This window comes from Lichenostomus cassidix, chromosome 20, assembly GCF_008360975.1.
Source record: "Lichenostomus cassidix isolate B80296 chromosome 20, HeHo_3.0, whole genome shotgun sequence".
NCBI classification, from domain to species: Eukaryota; Metazoa; Chordata; class Aves; order Passeriformes; family Meliphagidae; genus Lichenostomus; species Lichenostomus cassidix.
Window position 1 is genome coordinate 5,964,966 of NC_139500.1, and position 16,450 is coordinate 5,981,415.

The 16,450-nt window shown below is 47.1% G+C and overlaps 1 protein-coding gene across 14 annotated transcripts in view; it reads right to left on the bottom strand.

Annotated features, from left to right (window-relative positions):
• KCNQ2 (potassium voltage-gated channel subfamily Q member 2) overlaps nucleotides 1–16,450 on the bottom strand; it is a 74,045-nt gene that overhangs the window by 21,882 nt on the left and 35,713 nt on the right. For 5 of the 14 annotated variants that reach the window (XR_014856015.1, XM_085079350.1, XM_085079352.1 and 2 more), the window contains 3 exons: nucleotides 13,852–13,920; nucleotides 12,077–12,106; nucleotides 6,712–6,765 (listed from right to left, as the gene is read on the bottom strand). Coding sequence is in view for 13 of the 14 variants with exons in the window: in XM_085079350.1 (XP_084935476.1) it covers nucleotides 6,712–6,765; nucleotides 12,077–12,106; nucleotides 13,852–13,920 (153 nt within the window). In the remaining variant the exon portion in view is untranslated. The remainder of the gene's footprint in view (nucleotides 1–6,711; nucleotides 6,766–12,076; nucleotides 12,107–13,851; nucleotides 13,921–16,450) is intronic. The other 9 variants (XM_085079360.1, XM_085079358.1, XM_085079359.1 and 6 more) reach the window with 3 other exon arrangements.

Sequence of the window (16,450 nt, forward strand, 5' to 3'; positions counted from 1 at the left end):
TCACTGATCGACTCCGATCACGAGTTAGGAAGCTTTTCTTTCACAACTGCCTTCCAAAACACTATGACTAATAAGAAAATAGCAATAAAAAAACCCCAAACCATTATCTTAAAACTTTTGTGTAAACACTTCTCTTCTGGTGCTCAGATCTGTCCTTTCCCCTTCTTCAGCTCCTCTATTTCCTCCCTCTTAAAACATGATCTGCCCCTTTTATATATTCCAAGGAGTTCCTCTTTATCCAGTCATATATTGAAACACATAAATACAAACATTTAATTGTGCAACTCCTTTGTATCCTATAATAGTTCCATCTAAAAGCTATCTGCCATCTCCCTGAAGGTCTGCTATGGGTGTCATAAACACGTAAAGTAAAATTTCACAACTACAGAATATGGCATTTTATTGCCTTTTTTCCTATTAGAATCCTTGTAATTATGGTTTAAAAAGAAGCTCTCTCCATAAACAGAGATGGTCTCACTGGGAAGTAGTGACCACCCATCTCTAATTAAGTTTCCAAATTCTGAAATTTGCAATTAAAGCCTTTCACCCAAATGAAGGTGTTGAATTTTCACAAGAAAATTTAGAAACAAAGAGAATCTTTATGAATCTTTATGAAACCACAAACTTTACAGAGACAGCATTAGGGAAAGCAGACTGCAAATAGTTTTGGATCATTTTGTATTTTCTTAATAGCAATCGATGATCAAACTCCACTGATTAGAGGATGGACAACCAGTGCAAGGTACTTGCAAGTATAGCCAATATTTTAAATATAGGTATACCAAAACTGAGTGAAGACAGGGATTTAATTCCCAACACTCTGTACCATTGCAGCAGCCACTTATCATTTTGCTGCAAACGCTCTGCCTCAACTTGCGGGAAGAACATTTCAGAAATTTCAATTTCCACATCACCAACCAAAGACATGCTTTTCTTTCTGGTGTGTCTTTCAGCAACACCAACTTAAAACTCAGAGCCACACAGTCCTTCTTTGCCTCCAAAACTGGCACGAGGCTCTTCAGTCAGAAGGTGGCTACTGGTTTTGAAGCAAAGCAAAACGCTGCTCCCTTTTCCCAGCCGCCGGCTGTTCCCTGCTGACAGGAGCAGACACCAGCTCCGGCCAGCAAAGGAAGAAGATGTGACTCGAGGACACTCAGGGAGCAGATTTGTCGAGTAAGAAGGTGCTATTTTTACAAAGTCACTTTACATTGCGAGACAACAAACATTTACAGGGAGAGAAAGGTGCTAAGGCAGCATTTTGCAGGGTTGTGTGGGGAGGGCATCCCTGGGGAGGGCAGGGTTGGCTGTGGCCATGAGCTCAGCAGCAATTTCACAGGGAAAGATGGATTGGTGAGAAAATAAAATTTGCTCATGACCAAGTTAGAAAAGGCAGAATGATTCCAATTAGGGATGGATTTTAATTCAGGTAAATGCTGAGGATTGGATTTCCAGTGCAGTGGCCACCTGCAGGGTCTGTTTGAAAGCCATGGGATCAACAGACTTTCAGCAGGGCTGAAATCCAGGTCAGAGGTACAAATCCACACAGGAATCTGGGAACAAGCATGTGCCTGAACACCTTTCTGGGTGTAAGCCTTGGTTACTAATGCTACCAAAATCGTCGTACATAATAAGCCAAAGGTTTAAAAGAAATTCTCACCCTGAGTTTCTTGGATTAGAAACCAGAATGAAATTTTGCCATTTGATTCTAGATAGGCCAACTGGATCTTTTTTCTCTATTTTTGTTGATTTTACAGAGTAACTTTTCTTGAATCCACTGTGTATTCAGTAGTACTACTACTTCGAATTACCTTTTTTAAAAAATAAGTTTTATAAAAATGCATTAGCAACACAGCAATATTCAGGATCCAAAGGGATGTTGTTGTGCCCTATCCTCTGCTGAGTTGCTCCCATCACCAATCCCAGCATAAAACCAGTTGCCTTTCACTGAGTACAGCAGGGCCTTTTCCTTGGAGCCCCTTTTCCATTCCCACAACAAATGTGCTACAGACGTTTGCAGGAATCACAAAAAACAAAAAAGAAAGGGTTGAACTGGGTGAGGGATACCAGCCAAGAGTTTCAAGCCTGACAGCATGAGGTGCAACACACTAAAAAATCTCATAGAAATCTGATGAACAATTAAGATCTGGGTGAGTTTTGTTCCCAAGTACTCACTAAGGAAAAAAACCCAACACTTGACGTAACTTCTTTGTTTTTACATAGACGACACGAGACACCATGAACAATTAATTGAGTTTTTCCTTCTGCCATGCAATTCCCTCATTGGAAATGACACCTGGAATCACATGCAAGTACAATCCCTACAGAGGAGGATGCTGTTGGGGTCTGCAGGAGCTGGTAGGAAAAAAATCTCCCAAAGAAATACAGACATATATAGGGATATATGTTGCCAGCTAATCCAAGATCATGTTCTCACTCAACCAGAACGTCATGCAGAGGGACACAGAGTGTGTCAGAGAGGTGGTGTTTGGATGTCACTCGAGAGGGTGGGAAATGAGCCTCAGCTGAGTGGGGAGTGTTGATGCCATGGAGGTGAGGACAGCAGGAACCCAGCCACACACACAGCAGGGACACAGTCATGACAGGGCAGGAGCTCTGCTCGTGCCAGGGGAAGGGAAGGGAAAGGGAACTGTGGCTTTGCCACCAGAGACACAGATTAGGGGAAGCCACAACAGCCTAAAAGGATGTGATTTAATTCTAGGTCCTCATAACCACTCCAGGCGGCATCATGAAAACATTTGATAGCAAAAAATCTACCTGTCCAGGCTGATTTTGGGGAAGGTTTATAAACACTCAGCTTTTGACTTGAATTTAACAAAGGATAGAAATTGAGCTGATTTTTCTCTGTTGCCAGTCAAAAAATAAGAGTCCATGCTGGACAAACAGGGCGATGTTCACTGCTCTAGTGGGCTTTGCATTTTGGTTAAGATCAACAGCCCAGCACTCAGCAGAGAAATGTTTGAGAAATGACCTTCAAAATGAGCTGCCATCAGCCTCCTTAGGAAGCCAGAGGTTTGAGCTCGTGTTTGAAACCCTCTGGTTTGGGGCTTGTTCCAGATCTCTATAGTATTAAATCAGCACTTTTAAAAAAATGTGGACTCATTACATTAGCAGTAATTTTGGATCAATAAGAAGTATCAGTTGTAAGGTCTTCCCATTGATTTTAAACTATGCTTGAGCCATTACTTCATTTTCTCCTCAGCTAGCCAGAATGAGTCGAACTAGAATGGACTCAGATCCATCTCTGCATCCAAACTCAACCAGTATCAGTGCTCATTCTTCTGAGAAGCTGTGGCCAGGAGAAAAAGGTTGTCTCCTGTTGGTAAATGAGGGGCTTTTTCTAAATCAGGAGTTTGTGCTGAGCTTGTGGCATATGAGAACAACTCATTAAAATGAGGCAGAAGTGCCAGGAGTGAATGATGGCCTTTGTGACTATCAGTGGGCTGCAGTCTGCCTGCTGGTGTGAGTAAGAGGCAGAAACCAATTACTGGAGACACGAAGGAAAGGAAAATAAAGCTGTGTATGCAAAATTTGCCATGACTAAAACAGAAACCAAGAGAGGAGCAGGCTCAAGCCTGGTTTGCCTCCAGTGATTTCAGAAAAGCCATTGCTAAAAGGTGAATTCAACCTAGAGAATGGAGCTTATAGAAGCAGAGAAAGAGGGAAACAAAACATCAGCCAGTGATCATGTCATGGTGAGTAATCCCTCTTCTCTTCCTCATCCACAGCCACGGTGCTAGACTTGGATGGGAGCCACTGATGCTATGATGGCAAAGCCTGGAGCTGCACCATCCCTGCAGCCACCTTGTAAGCACACAGGGCCTCGGAGGAGTGGAGGGACACTGGAGCCAGACTTGTGTCTGTAACCTCTGCTATTCTGCAGCATAATCACCCATCTCTCCCTAATTCACAGCCTTGTTTCCCCAGACTGATGCTGAGTGCTGTCAGACACCACCTCAGCCCCATCCTGCCTCTTCTCCTGGCTGTTTGCTGTTTGCCAGCTCAGCTGTTCTGCATTCCAGGAGCAAAGCAAAGCAGCCAGGCTGCACCTCTGAGCTGGCTGATCATTCCTCAACAAGCCTTTAAGGAAACTGCTCCACAGGCCAGTCAAGGGCTCTGGTAACATCCTTCCTTCACTGCTCTGGGTGCCACTTCTTCCCACTGTGAGGTGCCCTCATCTCAGAGTGTGCAGGGAAAGTCTCTTACAAAGCAAAATACGATAGAGTTGATAATCTGGCTTGGTGTAGTTACATTACTGTCTAAAAATGAATGTGTTATTGCACTTATTGACTAAAGATCATTGGTTTAGTACATTAAGAAACCACAGCTTCTAAGGAGTTTCCTATTAATTTACCTACATTGAGTTTTCCATGATTGCCTCATCGTTTGCTGTTATTTCGTTATGTGCATCCTAGATGAAGGCTTTTAGCACTCAGCCTGAGCTGCATCAAAGTGCTGGCATCTGCCCCAAGAGTTTGTGCAGTGGGGATTGTTGGCAGGCACCCAAGGGTCCAGGGAGACGAGACATTTGAATTATTTTTACACCCCTTCACAGTTAACCCACAGTTTTACTAAAGCACAGGGTGTAAAACACTACATTCAGGATGGATGAAGGTAACAAAGATGTCCTTGTAGCTACTCCAAAGATCAAGACTCCTTTTTGACTGGAAGAACCACAGCCTGTAATCCTCCTTTTCAGGGTCTCCAACAGGTTAGGAAGATATTGAGGTAACACTTTGTTTCATCCTCCCTTTCCCTTGCAGAACTCAAGACGGGGAAGATGAAATGAGGACCACAGTGGGAAGGAATTCAGTAGGAAACAGAAAAAAAATTAGCTTTAGCAATTAAAAATCCATGCCTAGGAAGACATGCAAGGAAGACACTGAGATCAGAGTGGCTGATTTTCCAGAAAACAGAACTAGACATGGACAGGTGAGAGGACAGACTACGAATAGCACTGCTCGTTTTCATCTCTGCCAAAAACAACCTCAGTGTTAAGCAACTGAGAGGAGGATTTCTCTGGGGAAGAGTTCCTGCTCACACTACACCTCCACAGATAAAAAAACCTCACCTGGCAAATGGAAACACCACAGAAGTCAGGATCCTTTTTGTTCAGTTAGACTATTGACCAAATCTTTGCCATTTGCCTTGAAACGCTGCCTGTGCAAATGATGATCACCCAATATTCACCCACACTTTTCAAGGCTAACCTTCAAGGAAGGCCACAGCACCATCAAAATGTGTAGCAGGAGGCTGACTCAGAGGTTCAGGCTATTTATCCAGGTGTAAAGGATTTCCTGCCATGGAGAACTGCTAATTATGAAGCCTAGATCATGCCCCATTCCTCTTTGTTACCCATTCAGAGATGGGATTTACCACTCTACTTCTGAGCACCTGGTACACGCAAACCTCTGCTGTGAGCCCTACCCTCTAGCCTGACAGAGAATAAAAATAGCCAGCAGGTCAAAAAATAGCAAGAAAAGAAAATATACAAGTTGAAACAATTAATGAAGAAAACCAGAGATACATATACTGTTAAGAGCTGCAGTTTTACACTTTCAAATCTGTAGTTTGTTGGCTTTCTGAGGGATACAGAGACTGGTGATTTTGAGAATTAAAACGGACTCCAAAAGAGAGAGCATGCAAAAATCCGAGTTCACAAACATGCGGCATCACTCAGTGCCCTGCCTCTCCTGGGCTGTCCACCTGCCTGGCTGCGGGGCGAGGAGCTGGGGGATCCCCTGCCAGCATTCACAGCATGCAAACTCTGGGCACGGGGAGCTCAAGAAGGTGCATGTTTGCTGCCGAGGAGGGTGGGGGCAGAGACTCTTCTAGTGCAGGTGTGGAAGTATTTAGGCACGATTGGAAGATCAGAGCTACGTGTCTGTGTTTGTCGCCGTGGGTGCGCTGAGGGATGCTGGTTGGGAAGTCCCTGAAAACACCTAGTGTTTGTCAGCTGGATGAAAAAGATGCAAACCCTGCTGGTACAAAACCCTGAGCTAAAGCTGGCTGTCCCCCTCGGGGTCTGGGAACAGAACCATTCACAAGTCAACGCTCAGGGCAGTTGTGTCCCCTGAGTCTGGCGGGACAGGCTGAGATTAGTCCTTCTCTAGCTGCGTAGTAGAGGTGCTAGATAGGCAAGCTGTGGCTTCCAAAGGCCACCAGACTAGGAAAGGTCAATTTGTCATGGTCAGAGAGCCAAAGGAATGGTGACTGAGCAGAGGCAGGAAGCTGGTATTTCTCATGCTGCTAAAGTGGACATTGCCGTACAGTGCAAGTCAATTTGCAAGGATTCCCAGGACCTTGAGGAGGGATGGAGAGATAGGGAGGAAATGGGTTCTTTAAAAAAAAAAAAATTAAAATTATTCATTTTGTCTTTTTTTGGTATTTTTTAATTTTCCATCATTTGGTAAACTTCGTTTCCTGGCCTCCTCCCTGGCTGAGCAGACACTGGCTTGGCTAGCCCAGCCCGAATTCCCCATCCTCATCTCTTCGCTTCGTGTGCTCTGCACAAGTGGCAGCCAAGGAAGGCTCTAATTTCGGGGTGGGCAGTGGGGAGGCTCTTCCACCTTTTTTTACTCATCTAGTACCTCTATTAAGCAGAGAAGTGATCAGAACGGGTGGTAGCAGGGTAGAGGGAGAATGAGCCGTGCAGCTTTTGATTAGTTTCGTGCGACGCATTTCCCGTGGTACCTAGAGTTTCCTGAGCAGCATCCGCATAGTGACTCTCTGCACGGTTTGCTCTTACTGGAAATGAGGGGAGAGTAAAAATTAGACCTGGAAGCAAATGCCAGACAGGAAACTTTTGATTACGGACTCTAGGTTTAAAAGACAGGTGTATTGAGGGCCGGGTTCATGACAGGATTGTTCTGTTTGAGTGTTAAGTGAGGAGGAAAAAAAAATAATCAAGAATCAAGAGGGTTTCTGAATTTTGTTTCACTGTGGTCAGTAAATTTAATTGTTAGAAATTAGGCATTCTGCTCATTGAGTTGGTGGCATCAGTTTATCTACAATTAACTGCGGGAAGATTTTTCATCTGTATTGGAAACAAAAAATTACTCTGTTCTTCCTCTCAAGAAATAAAAAACCCCATAAGATTTTTCAAATGGTGTAAACCATGGAAAGCCAAAACTTTAACTTGTTTTGTCAAACTATATCGAAAAATCTCAAATATCTTCTTTTTTACCCAAAAAATCCCACTCACAAAGAGAGCTAGTTAATCTGTGAATTATTTGTGCTCTTCGTAGAGGAAATAGCATTATATTAAGCCTGGCATTTAAGAAAAAACAAAAACAGATAAAAACAAGGTGTGGTGCAGTCCCTTATGGGCAGGGAGTTGAACATCTGTGTTCACACATCTGGTTTTGGCAATGCTTTTTAGACAGGCCCTAGCACTTCTGGGGAGTCGCTGACTTTGAGGAGGCACCACCACAGCTCCATCCCAAACGGCTGCTCAGGCCCTGCCCTGCCAGCAGATCAGGACCAGGGTCCTCCACGCCATGGAGCAGCCCTCTACCTGTGGAAGGGGAATGTCGTGGCCCCACACCCCACCAGGCCACCAACCACCAGCAGGCAGCTCTTGCCGAATTCCTGGGCAGATTGGGAAGGCTGAAGGGCATCAAACCCCAATCTCGTTTTACACTTGAGCTCGGGGAGCACAGCATCCCATGCAAGCTCAGCCGACACCACCCTCGGCATCCTGGGGACTCCTCAGGTGCCCACAGCATCCCCAGGTAGCCCCAGGGGCTGGTGGTGCTACCAGGGCTGTCCTGGAGCTGGGTGGGAGTGGGATATTGAGCATGCAGAGCCTCAGGGAGACGCGTGGGTTTCTGTCCTCTCAGTCTCCTCTGCAGACCCTCCAGAAAGATGCAGTTCCTTCTGTGCAAATAATCCGCTCCCCTAAAGGCAACTGATTATTTCCAGATTACTGTCAGTCCCAGCATGAGTCTCTGACACCAGTTAAATTGGTTAGAAGGCCAAACACCAGCCCAGGCTCATGTGGCCCATGGGGTTCCTACTGACCCCAATTTCCACGGGCAGTAGAGGTTCAGGACACCTTAGACATCCTTGGCTGGATGAGCAGGGGCCCACTGAGTCAACCAAAGGCATCCTCCAGTGCGTTCAAAAGCCTTAATCACACCCCTGAACAGAGACCTTGGTGTTGTGTGTATCTCAGACAGACATGTACACACACTGAGAGAGAGATATACACACAGAAATACACACACGGTACAAGGGACCCCGTCAGCATCCACCCCATACATGGCCAAGCTCCTGCTGAGCTCTCTGGGGTCAAGGACAAACCACAGCTGAGAACAACCTTCCAAAGTGGTTCTTCTCATCACCTACAGCACTGAACTCATGCTGGACAAAGTAATCTGAGTTTTAGCTTCCCACTTCCCTGGAATCCTTCTGTTTCTTTTTCTCTGCTGTGAATGCGTTGGTTATGATCATTTGGTTCATTAATTTTCAGCTTTTCACCCGATTGTATTTTGGAAAGTGCGAGAGGAAGAAATGTGGTCGTGGATGCCTTCAGATGTTTCTCAAACCATCTGTTAAAGAGCATCTGAAGCCCACATATCATCCAGGAGCCTCCATAGCCTTGGCTAGCCATGTGTCTGTCTTTTTGACATTACAGTCAAAGCAAAACAAACAGAAATGAGATGCCACAGCTAATTTCCAGCCTCATTAACAGAATGTAATCATCCCCCATTATCCACTCTGATTTGCTGGCTTTTGGCAGCAGGAGGGGTGAGAAAAGCCCCAGCACAGAGCAGGCCCCCTTCCCTGGGGATATGAGGGAAAGTGGACTTGCATTTGGAGCCTGCATGGAGCAGTGGGGTCTTGGAAGTGGGATGGATCCCCAGCCCTGGGCACTGCTCAGCTGAGGCAATGGCAGGGTGGACACAATTCCCAGAGTAATGGGCAACAGGAGGCTCTGAAAGCATTTGGTTTGGTTTTTCTTTTAAAGGAGGAAAATAAAAAGGGGGAAGAGGTACATAGCATGGAGAAAAAGGCCAGCATCTCTTCTGCTTATCACAGCCTGGGCTGCACCTCTGGGGGAGGTGAGCTCCTGGCCCCCAAGCAGGTCAGCACAGAGCGTTCCCAGAACTCAGATGTGGAAGCAGACAAGCTCATGGTGGTGGAAAAACAAAGCAGAAACTGTAGAGAAAGGACATAACCTGTCTCTCAGATCAGCTGTCCCGTTTTATGTCAAGACTAAATCAAAAGCCACCCAAGAGAAAACCCAGGCAACCCTAAGCCTCTGACCCCATCACCTCCTCATGTCCTCCCAGCCTGGGCAGCAGCTCTCCCAGTGCTGTGTGGGCAGAAAGCAGAGGGCAGGACCCCAACAGCCACCCTGTGCACTGGCAGAATGCTGGGGATGCTCCCTGCCCTCACAAGGCAATGCTTGTCCTGCACAGCACAATCCCATGTGCTGTGCCGGCATCCCTTCTCTAAATCAAAATACATTAAGGTGAAAAACAGTGAAAGAGCTCTTTTTTCCGTTTGCTGCAACGACTTTGTGGTGTATGGGCTATGGAAAGAGTGATACAGGAAATCAGCCACTCCCTACACATCACTAAAACAGGAGGAAGCTCCAGCTATCTCCAGGTGTAAGACTGTATTTCCTCAGTGAAGGAAATGCAAAGTGGCAAATCCTTTCCCAGCTGAAGCAGTAAAAGTGTGGAGCTGGGGTCTGCTAAGAAAGACAATTCACCCCCAGGAGCTTCCTGAGTGAAGCATCATCAGCAAGTGGGTGATTAACTGTCAGGTGGGCAGAGAAACAGGATGAGTTCTCTTTTCTAAGGGCAGGATGACACACTGAGCATCACCGGGAGGCTGCTGGAAATTAGAGTGGGCGGAAGATTTTGGGATGTGAATGTAAAAGACCCAGAAAATTTTATTGGGGAAAATAGGCAATTTGGGCCCCCCCTGAATGCAAAATTCCTTCCTGAGGTCTGAGACATTATCAGATGAAAGGAAAAGGACAGTGGGAGCAGGTGGGATTGATATTGTCCTCACAGAACAGAAGGAAGGTGCTTTGGTGCTGCCTTGGCAGCTGAATGATTTGGAATAAACTCTAAAGTTCTGCACTGCAGCTGCAGACCCTCAGCTTAAACCCTCCTGGGTTGGGATTTAGCAACAAAACCCATCGGTGTCACAAGAGACAGATGCACCACAGGAGCAGGAAACAGCACTTGGAAATTACTCTGATGAAGGACCTATATATAGTAAAAAAATACCCTGAAAAAGGACAGGGAAGGACTATTTTTACTTCTTTCTGTGACATAATATTGAGAAAGTAGAAAATGAACAAGGAAAAACCTGCAACCTCTATGAAGAAATACTTTACACAACCTAATGTTTCAACTAAATAAATATGAACCCTTCAAGATAGGACTGAGATGCAAAAATTAGAAATAAGACTAGCGCTTGTGATTGCAGGGATGCTGGCTGGTGTAACCCTGTAAGGGACTGTCAGACCTCAGATTTCCTTGGCTATGGAGCTGATGGGGCTGAACAGGGATTTTGTCTCATTGCACTGTAAGAAATGGGAATTTACCCTTTGATGCATCCAAAGGGTATCACTGGCTGAGACAGGGTAGCAGAGCAGCCAGACCCTGGGATGAAATGCTGACCCTCCTGATGCCACAGGCAGGTGGCCAAGATTTCAGCCTTGGTCTGCTCCCAGAGAGCCCTTCCCAAATAATGCTGCCTGCTTTAATAATGCTGGATGGAGGCTGCTTTCACTTGAGCTACACTTGAGACCTCGAGCAGGCAAAAAAAAAAAAAAAATCTGGATAGTTGAAACATGATCTTGGAGATTTGGGTTATTTGGCAGGAAAGTAGATGGAGTGCTACAAAGGTTCTGCTTGCAAAGAAAAGCTCAAATGAATGACAGAAAAAAAAGGGGGGGAAGGGGGAAGGAAGGAAAGACGAAATTTTCCACCCTTTAGTCAGCACTATATCAACTGAGATATCTTTGGTTGGCTTTTATGCCAAGGAAAAATTAGTTTCTGGCCTCTTATAAGCTAAGAGGCATGGCAGAGAGGTACATCTGCAGAATGCCAGGCTCCGACTGTACTTCTGAAAAATGTATTCATTGTTTACAAAATTTAGGCTGTAAGCTGTGTTTTAACGAAGGAGATGGAAGATCTGAAAGCCAAGCAGATGATCACCACAGATCATCAGTTTGTGCCTCATCGCCCAGGAAAAAAAAAGAGATTCAGTTCCAGAATTATCTTTTAAAAGAACTGGGAAAACATACGACAAAAAAATCCCAGAATTAAATACTTCTAAGTGGATGAAGAGTGTCCTAAAAGTATCCCAAACACCAGCCCTGTTGCTTTCCCTGGGAGCTGTGAATGGAGAAAAGCTCTAGCACAAGTGAGGTTTAGGGCTGCCCTTGGAAGGTGCTCGCCACGATCCAGAGCACGCTCTGCACTGTGGGCTGGAGGCATGGAGGGAAGATGGAGCAGGGAATGTGCTTCCTCCCCAGCCACTGGGGTGGAGAAAGGGTGTCTCTGCCATGCCACCTCGTGCCGTGTCACAGAGCCCTCCTGTGTCCCACGGAGCACCAGGTCCACTGCAGTGAGAGGAGCTCAGGAGGAGTTGCTACCGCGGCGATGTGGCAATGGCTTCGTGTTGCCTGTGTCACCTCTGCCCAGCATGGTGACAGAGACAAAGCCAAAGCATCACCTGCCCCTGGGCACGTCGAGCCTGCGTTGGACTGAGTCATCAGCTACAACCCCAGCAACGAAATAAAATAAAGAAGCATCAACCAAAGCCCTGCTGTCACCCCGGTGAGTGTCTGCCAGCTCTGCCACCACTCTCTGTCCCCCCCAGCCTCAGTACCCTGCAGCTCCAGCCTGAGGCAGACTGGAAGGAAGATATGATTTAAGGTCCAGCATACATGTAGATACATCAGACTGCCACAGCACAGGAAAAGCACGGTAATACTTCCCTCGGTGGTGCCACGACATGGTACACACACTCACACACACAGAAATCTACAGGGAATGCATGGGGATGGCGTGTTGGCAGTGATACAGACCTTGGCGATGGTTCGGGCTGCTGCTCTTTCCTTTAAACAGAAGCAATAGTACATTAGCATGGTGTCAGGTGGCAAAAGATGTTGCTGCTTCACTGTTAAAACATAACGAAACGACAATACCAAACAATACAACTCAGTGGAAGTTGTGGACAGAAGAAAGGGAAAGGAGCGCTTAATTCCTGGAGTTTCTGGCCCGGACAGAAGATCACTGGAGACTCACACAACCTCAGAGAAGACACATACAACGCACAGGGTTGAAGAGTTTATCCCAACCCATCCTTGTGCCTACGCACGACTGAGACACCTGAGGGTTGTGTGATTTGTGTGAGCACAGGAGGACTTCTGTGGGCTCAGGGAGAGGCCCCCTTCCTTTGGAAACACGCTGCCCTCATGTTTCTGCACATGGGGAAGGGTTTGAACGGCTCCCATGACCTTGGTGCATTCGCTTTTCCTCCCTGGCCGTTGGGACAGAGCTCATGTCAGGTCTCCGAATGCACGGATTGACACCAGGTGCTGGGATTGGATATGGGTGGGAAGGAGCAGGGATCTCTGCCCTGGCATCCTGACACCTTGGGGGGGTTAATGCCTCCAGAGCCTTTGGCAGCTACTTCACCAAAGCAGCTGGCAAAGGTCACATGGAGGGGTTGGGATGCCACAATCTGTGTTTGCGCTTTCCTACTGAGATGCAAAACTTGATTGCCCTGAGAAGTCATTGAGGACAAGTGAGCTGAATGCCTACAAAAGGACACTGCAAGCCATGCTAAGGCCACGCTCAAAAAACCCCTCACCTTCACTGACCAGGCATTGTGGTGGCATTTCCCTCAGCCCTGCCCCTGCAGCCCCCCAGAGAGGGAGCAGACTGTGTTTCTCAGCAGGTACAGCTCTGCCTCCCCTAACACAGGTGTTCTCTGAGCATAATGCTGCACCAGCCCTGGCCCTGCCACTGCTCAGCAGCGACCACTGAGACCTGCACAGACCCTGATCCCTCTCCCTCAGCTAAAGGCAACAGCCTGGAGAGTCAAATAAAAATCTCTTTTGCCCCCTCTCCTTCTTGCTCAGAAAAGCCTGGAAGCCCAGCCTCAGTCACTAGCTCAAATACTCACATTTTAAAGTTTTCAGGCTGACCCAGGGATCCATTCTTTGCAGAGGCACACAGCCCAGGGCAGACTTATCCCACACCTCCCAGCTGGCCACAATGCCCACTGGCACCTCTCCATCCCTCCAAGGGTCTGCACACTCCCATTCACCAGCAGGGCAACCTTGACTGCTCAAAAACCCCAAGAATTACCCCTCCCAAGCAGAGGGTGAAGGTGCAGGACTCCTGGCCTAATGGGGGATCCAAGTAAACCTTGCCACAGCCAATTTAGCAAAAATTTCTCACTGCTGCAACCTCGCCTGCTCTCACTGGAGGGAACAGAGAATGAATTAACACATCATGGGCCTGAGTGTCCTCTGAGTGTGGTGAGGAGCAGAAAGGTCAGAGAAAAACTGGGATCACTACCTCCATCAGCCCCTCTGAGAATATGGCTTTGCATTGTCAGTCAAGCACTGTGACATTGCTCCAGAGCCAAGTTAGGCTGAAGGAATTCATGTAGAGCACAGGAGAGGGGTAGGGAGGAGGTCACTGAACGACCCATGGGGGACCAGCTGTCAAACCTCTTTCATCTTCAAGGATGTCCATATGCAAAAGGCAGGAAAGGAAAAAAAAAAAGAAAAAAAAAAGAAAAATACTGCAAAGTGTGTGCTTTCCAAACTCTCTTAACTCTGCTGCTAACCTGAATGTCAGTCCTGACTTGCTCTTCAGGTTCCTCAGGAGCTCCAGCTGGTTCAGAGGAGGGATTAGCCTAGAGGGAGAAAACAAAGAGCATTAATATCCAGACAGAGCTGATTCCAGAGCCTCCTGTCTTGGCAACTTCCCCCACTGCCCCATCCTTTCAACCAGAACCAGCTTTGTGCCACCAACTGCAGCTGGGGGACAGCTCAGGAAGGATGGAGAGGGGTTTGGCTGCTACTTCCAACAGTGTCCTAAGGCAGAGCAGTGGGGTAAGAGAGAGAAAGTGACAGCAAGAGAGAGAGAGAAACTTGTCTGCACCACTGGATTTTGAACCTCCCCAAACCCAAGCAGCTCCCAGGGTTCCTGGGCAGCCCGGTGGTGTTTTGGCAGAGCTGTAGTCTGGCAGGTTGGTGTTGCTATATGGATGGAAACTCCAGCTTTGGGGGAAAATAGGAAAACTCAACCCTGCTGCTCTTGTCAATGTGGGAAGGCATGGGAAGGAGCAGCTTGTGGAGCAGAGAAAACAAGGACCTGGGGTTGGGAGCAGCCCTGGAAAAACAGCAGTGTGCTCCACGGTCAAGTTTAACCAATTCCCTACTCTCTGTGTCAGGTTTTGCCCCAAAATGAGGTAAAATCTTGTGTAGCTGACTTCCAAGAACAACGGGGCTTCCTTCCCTTCTCAGTTAAAAAAAAAAAAAAAAGATTAAGAATTAAAAATCCAATGAGCAAACACCTTGTGGCCTAACCTGCTTTTGTGCTAAACACCATGGAATTAGCCCACATCCATTTTTGGGTTCTTCCCTGAGACCTTGGGAGACCAGGGCTTGCTCCAAAAATATTTAACATTGATATTCACTGTCAGGTTTTCAACCCATAGAAACATAGGCTGGAGATGTCAGGGAGAAACCAAAGTTTCTAATAAAATAAAGGCAGAGATATCCATGCCCACATTTTTTCAGCCATTATGAGACCAATGGTTTTACACTTTAACTAAAAAAAAAAAGCCAACCCAACTAGAAAAGCCTCTTCTCTGCAGGCACAAAACTTATCCTCAAAACCACAGTGGTTCAGCAGAGATTTTGTGTTCACAAGATTGAGGCAATCAGAAAATTTTCCAATTCTAAGTATGGAGAAAAGAACAAAAATAGGCCTGAAAAATTTTGGCTCGGCTCCCCAGTCGCTTCCATCCAGAGAAAAGCACATCCTGATCTGCTGAATTAATGATCCTCTTCACTCCAGACATCAGGAAGAAGCTGACCTTGATGCAGTGGAGCTGTGCATGAGTGCTGGGCTGTCACCTCCCTTCAGACACACCGTAGGGTTGGGAGATGCATTCCAAGATGGGAGAGGTGGTGCATAAAATCCAGCACAGAGTGTACTCAGCGGTTAATGAAGGCTGCTCAACTCTTCTTTGGTGAATTAACTTCTCAGGGAGGTCCACACCCAGCTGAACACAGGACAGCTGCCCTATTTTCTCCAGCTGGGATGGCAAATTCAGGGCTCTCACTGGTGCAAGTCGAAGCTGAGGAACTTGTTAGCTTGAAAGATTGAAGGATTCAGGATTCCAAAAGGAATTTTCTTCTGCATCAGCCCATGGTCTGCACTGTGCTGAAGGTGGCCACCTCTTGGGCCACCACAGATGCTTCCATGAGAAAGTACAGACACAAAACAAACACAGAAATTCACCATTTCTGTGGCTGGTTCGTGGGCCTGGTACACATGAGGTGAAAATAAGCAGTATTGTACTGAAATAATTATTATTAAAAATGGGTGAAAACTTACACATATACATGACCTGAAATTTAACGTCAACTGAATGCTCAGCCTAACCTGTCACTGCAAGAGCAGCTTGGGGAACAGCTACTGCACCACACCACTTCTCCAGAACCTCAAAAAACAAAAAAAAGGCAGAACTCTGCACAGCTCTTGCACCGAGCTTCGCTGTGAAATGCTGGAAGCATGGCACCCTGCCCTGGCGTGTGCCCAGGGGACTCAGAGATGTGCAGAAAGACCCTCTGGCTGGGGCTCCTCATGTTTTCTCTCTCTCCTCCTGGTCCGTGTGTCACTGGTTAGCGAGGGAAGCGCGTTCGGTTAAGGGGGAGCCGGGTGAGGATCTGCACACCACGGGACACACACAGCTCATGCCACCCACCACAGCAACACCTGTGAGCTGCTGCAGGTCCCCCCAGCTGCCTCCAGCAGCCCTCCCCGTCCAGCACAGAGAAACGCCACGCTATTCCGGGTGATCCAGGGGGAAAGGCGGATCCGCCGCTCCTGGGGGCACAGGTCACTCCCAAGCGTCAGGGGACAGGAGGGACATCATGCCTCGGGCCAGGACACCACCAGAACCCCACGACACGAGGAGGGCAGCAGCACACGACACGGTGGGAGCTACACGGACACACCACGGCACGCACGATGATTTTTTGGAACAGTCCCAGTATGAACAATCAGGGAGATGGTGACAAGGAGATGGATGCTGGAATGGGATGGGAGCCTAAATGAGTCTCCATGCAGGGCTGGAGTTCTTATGAGCAGCCAGTTTTTGTCCTAAACATGACTTTATGTCTCCAACTGAAGCTATTTTTCATGACTGAGAA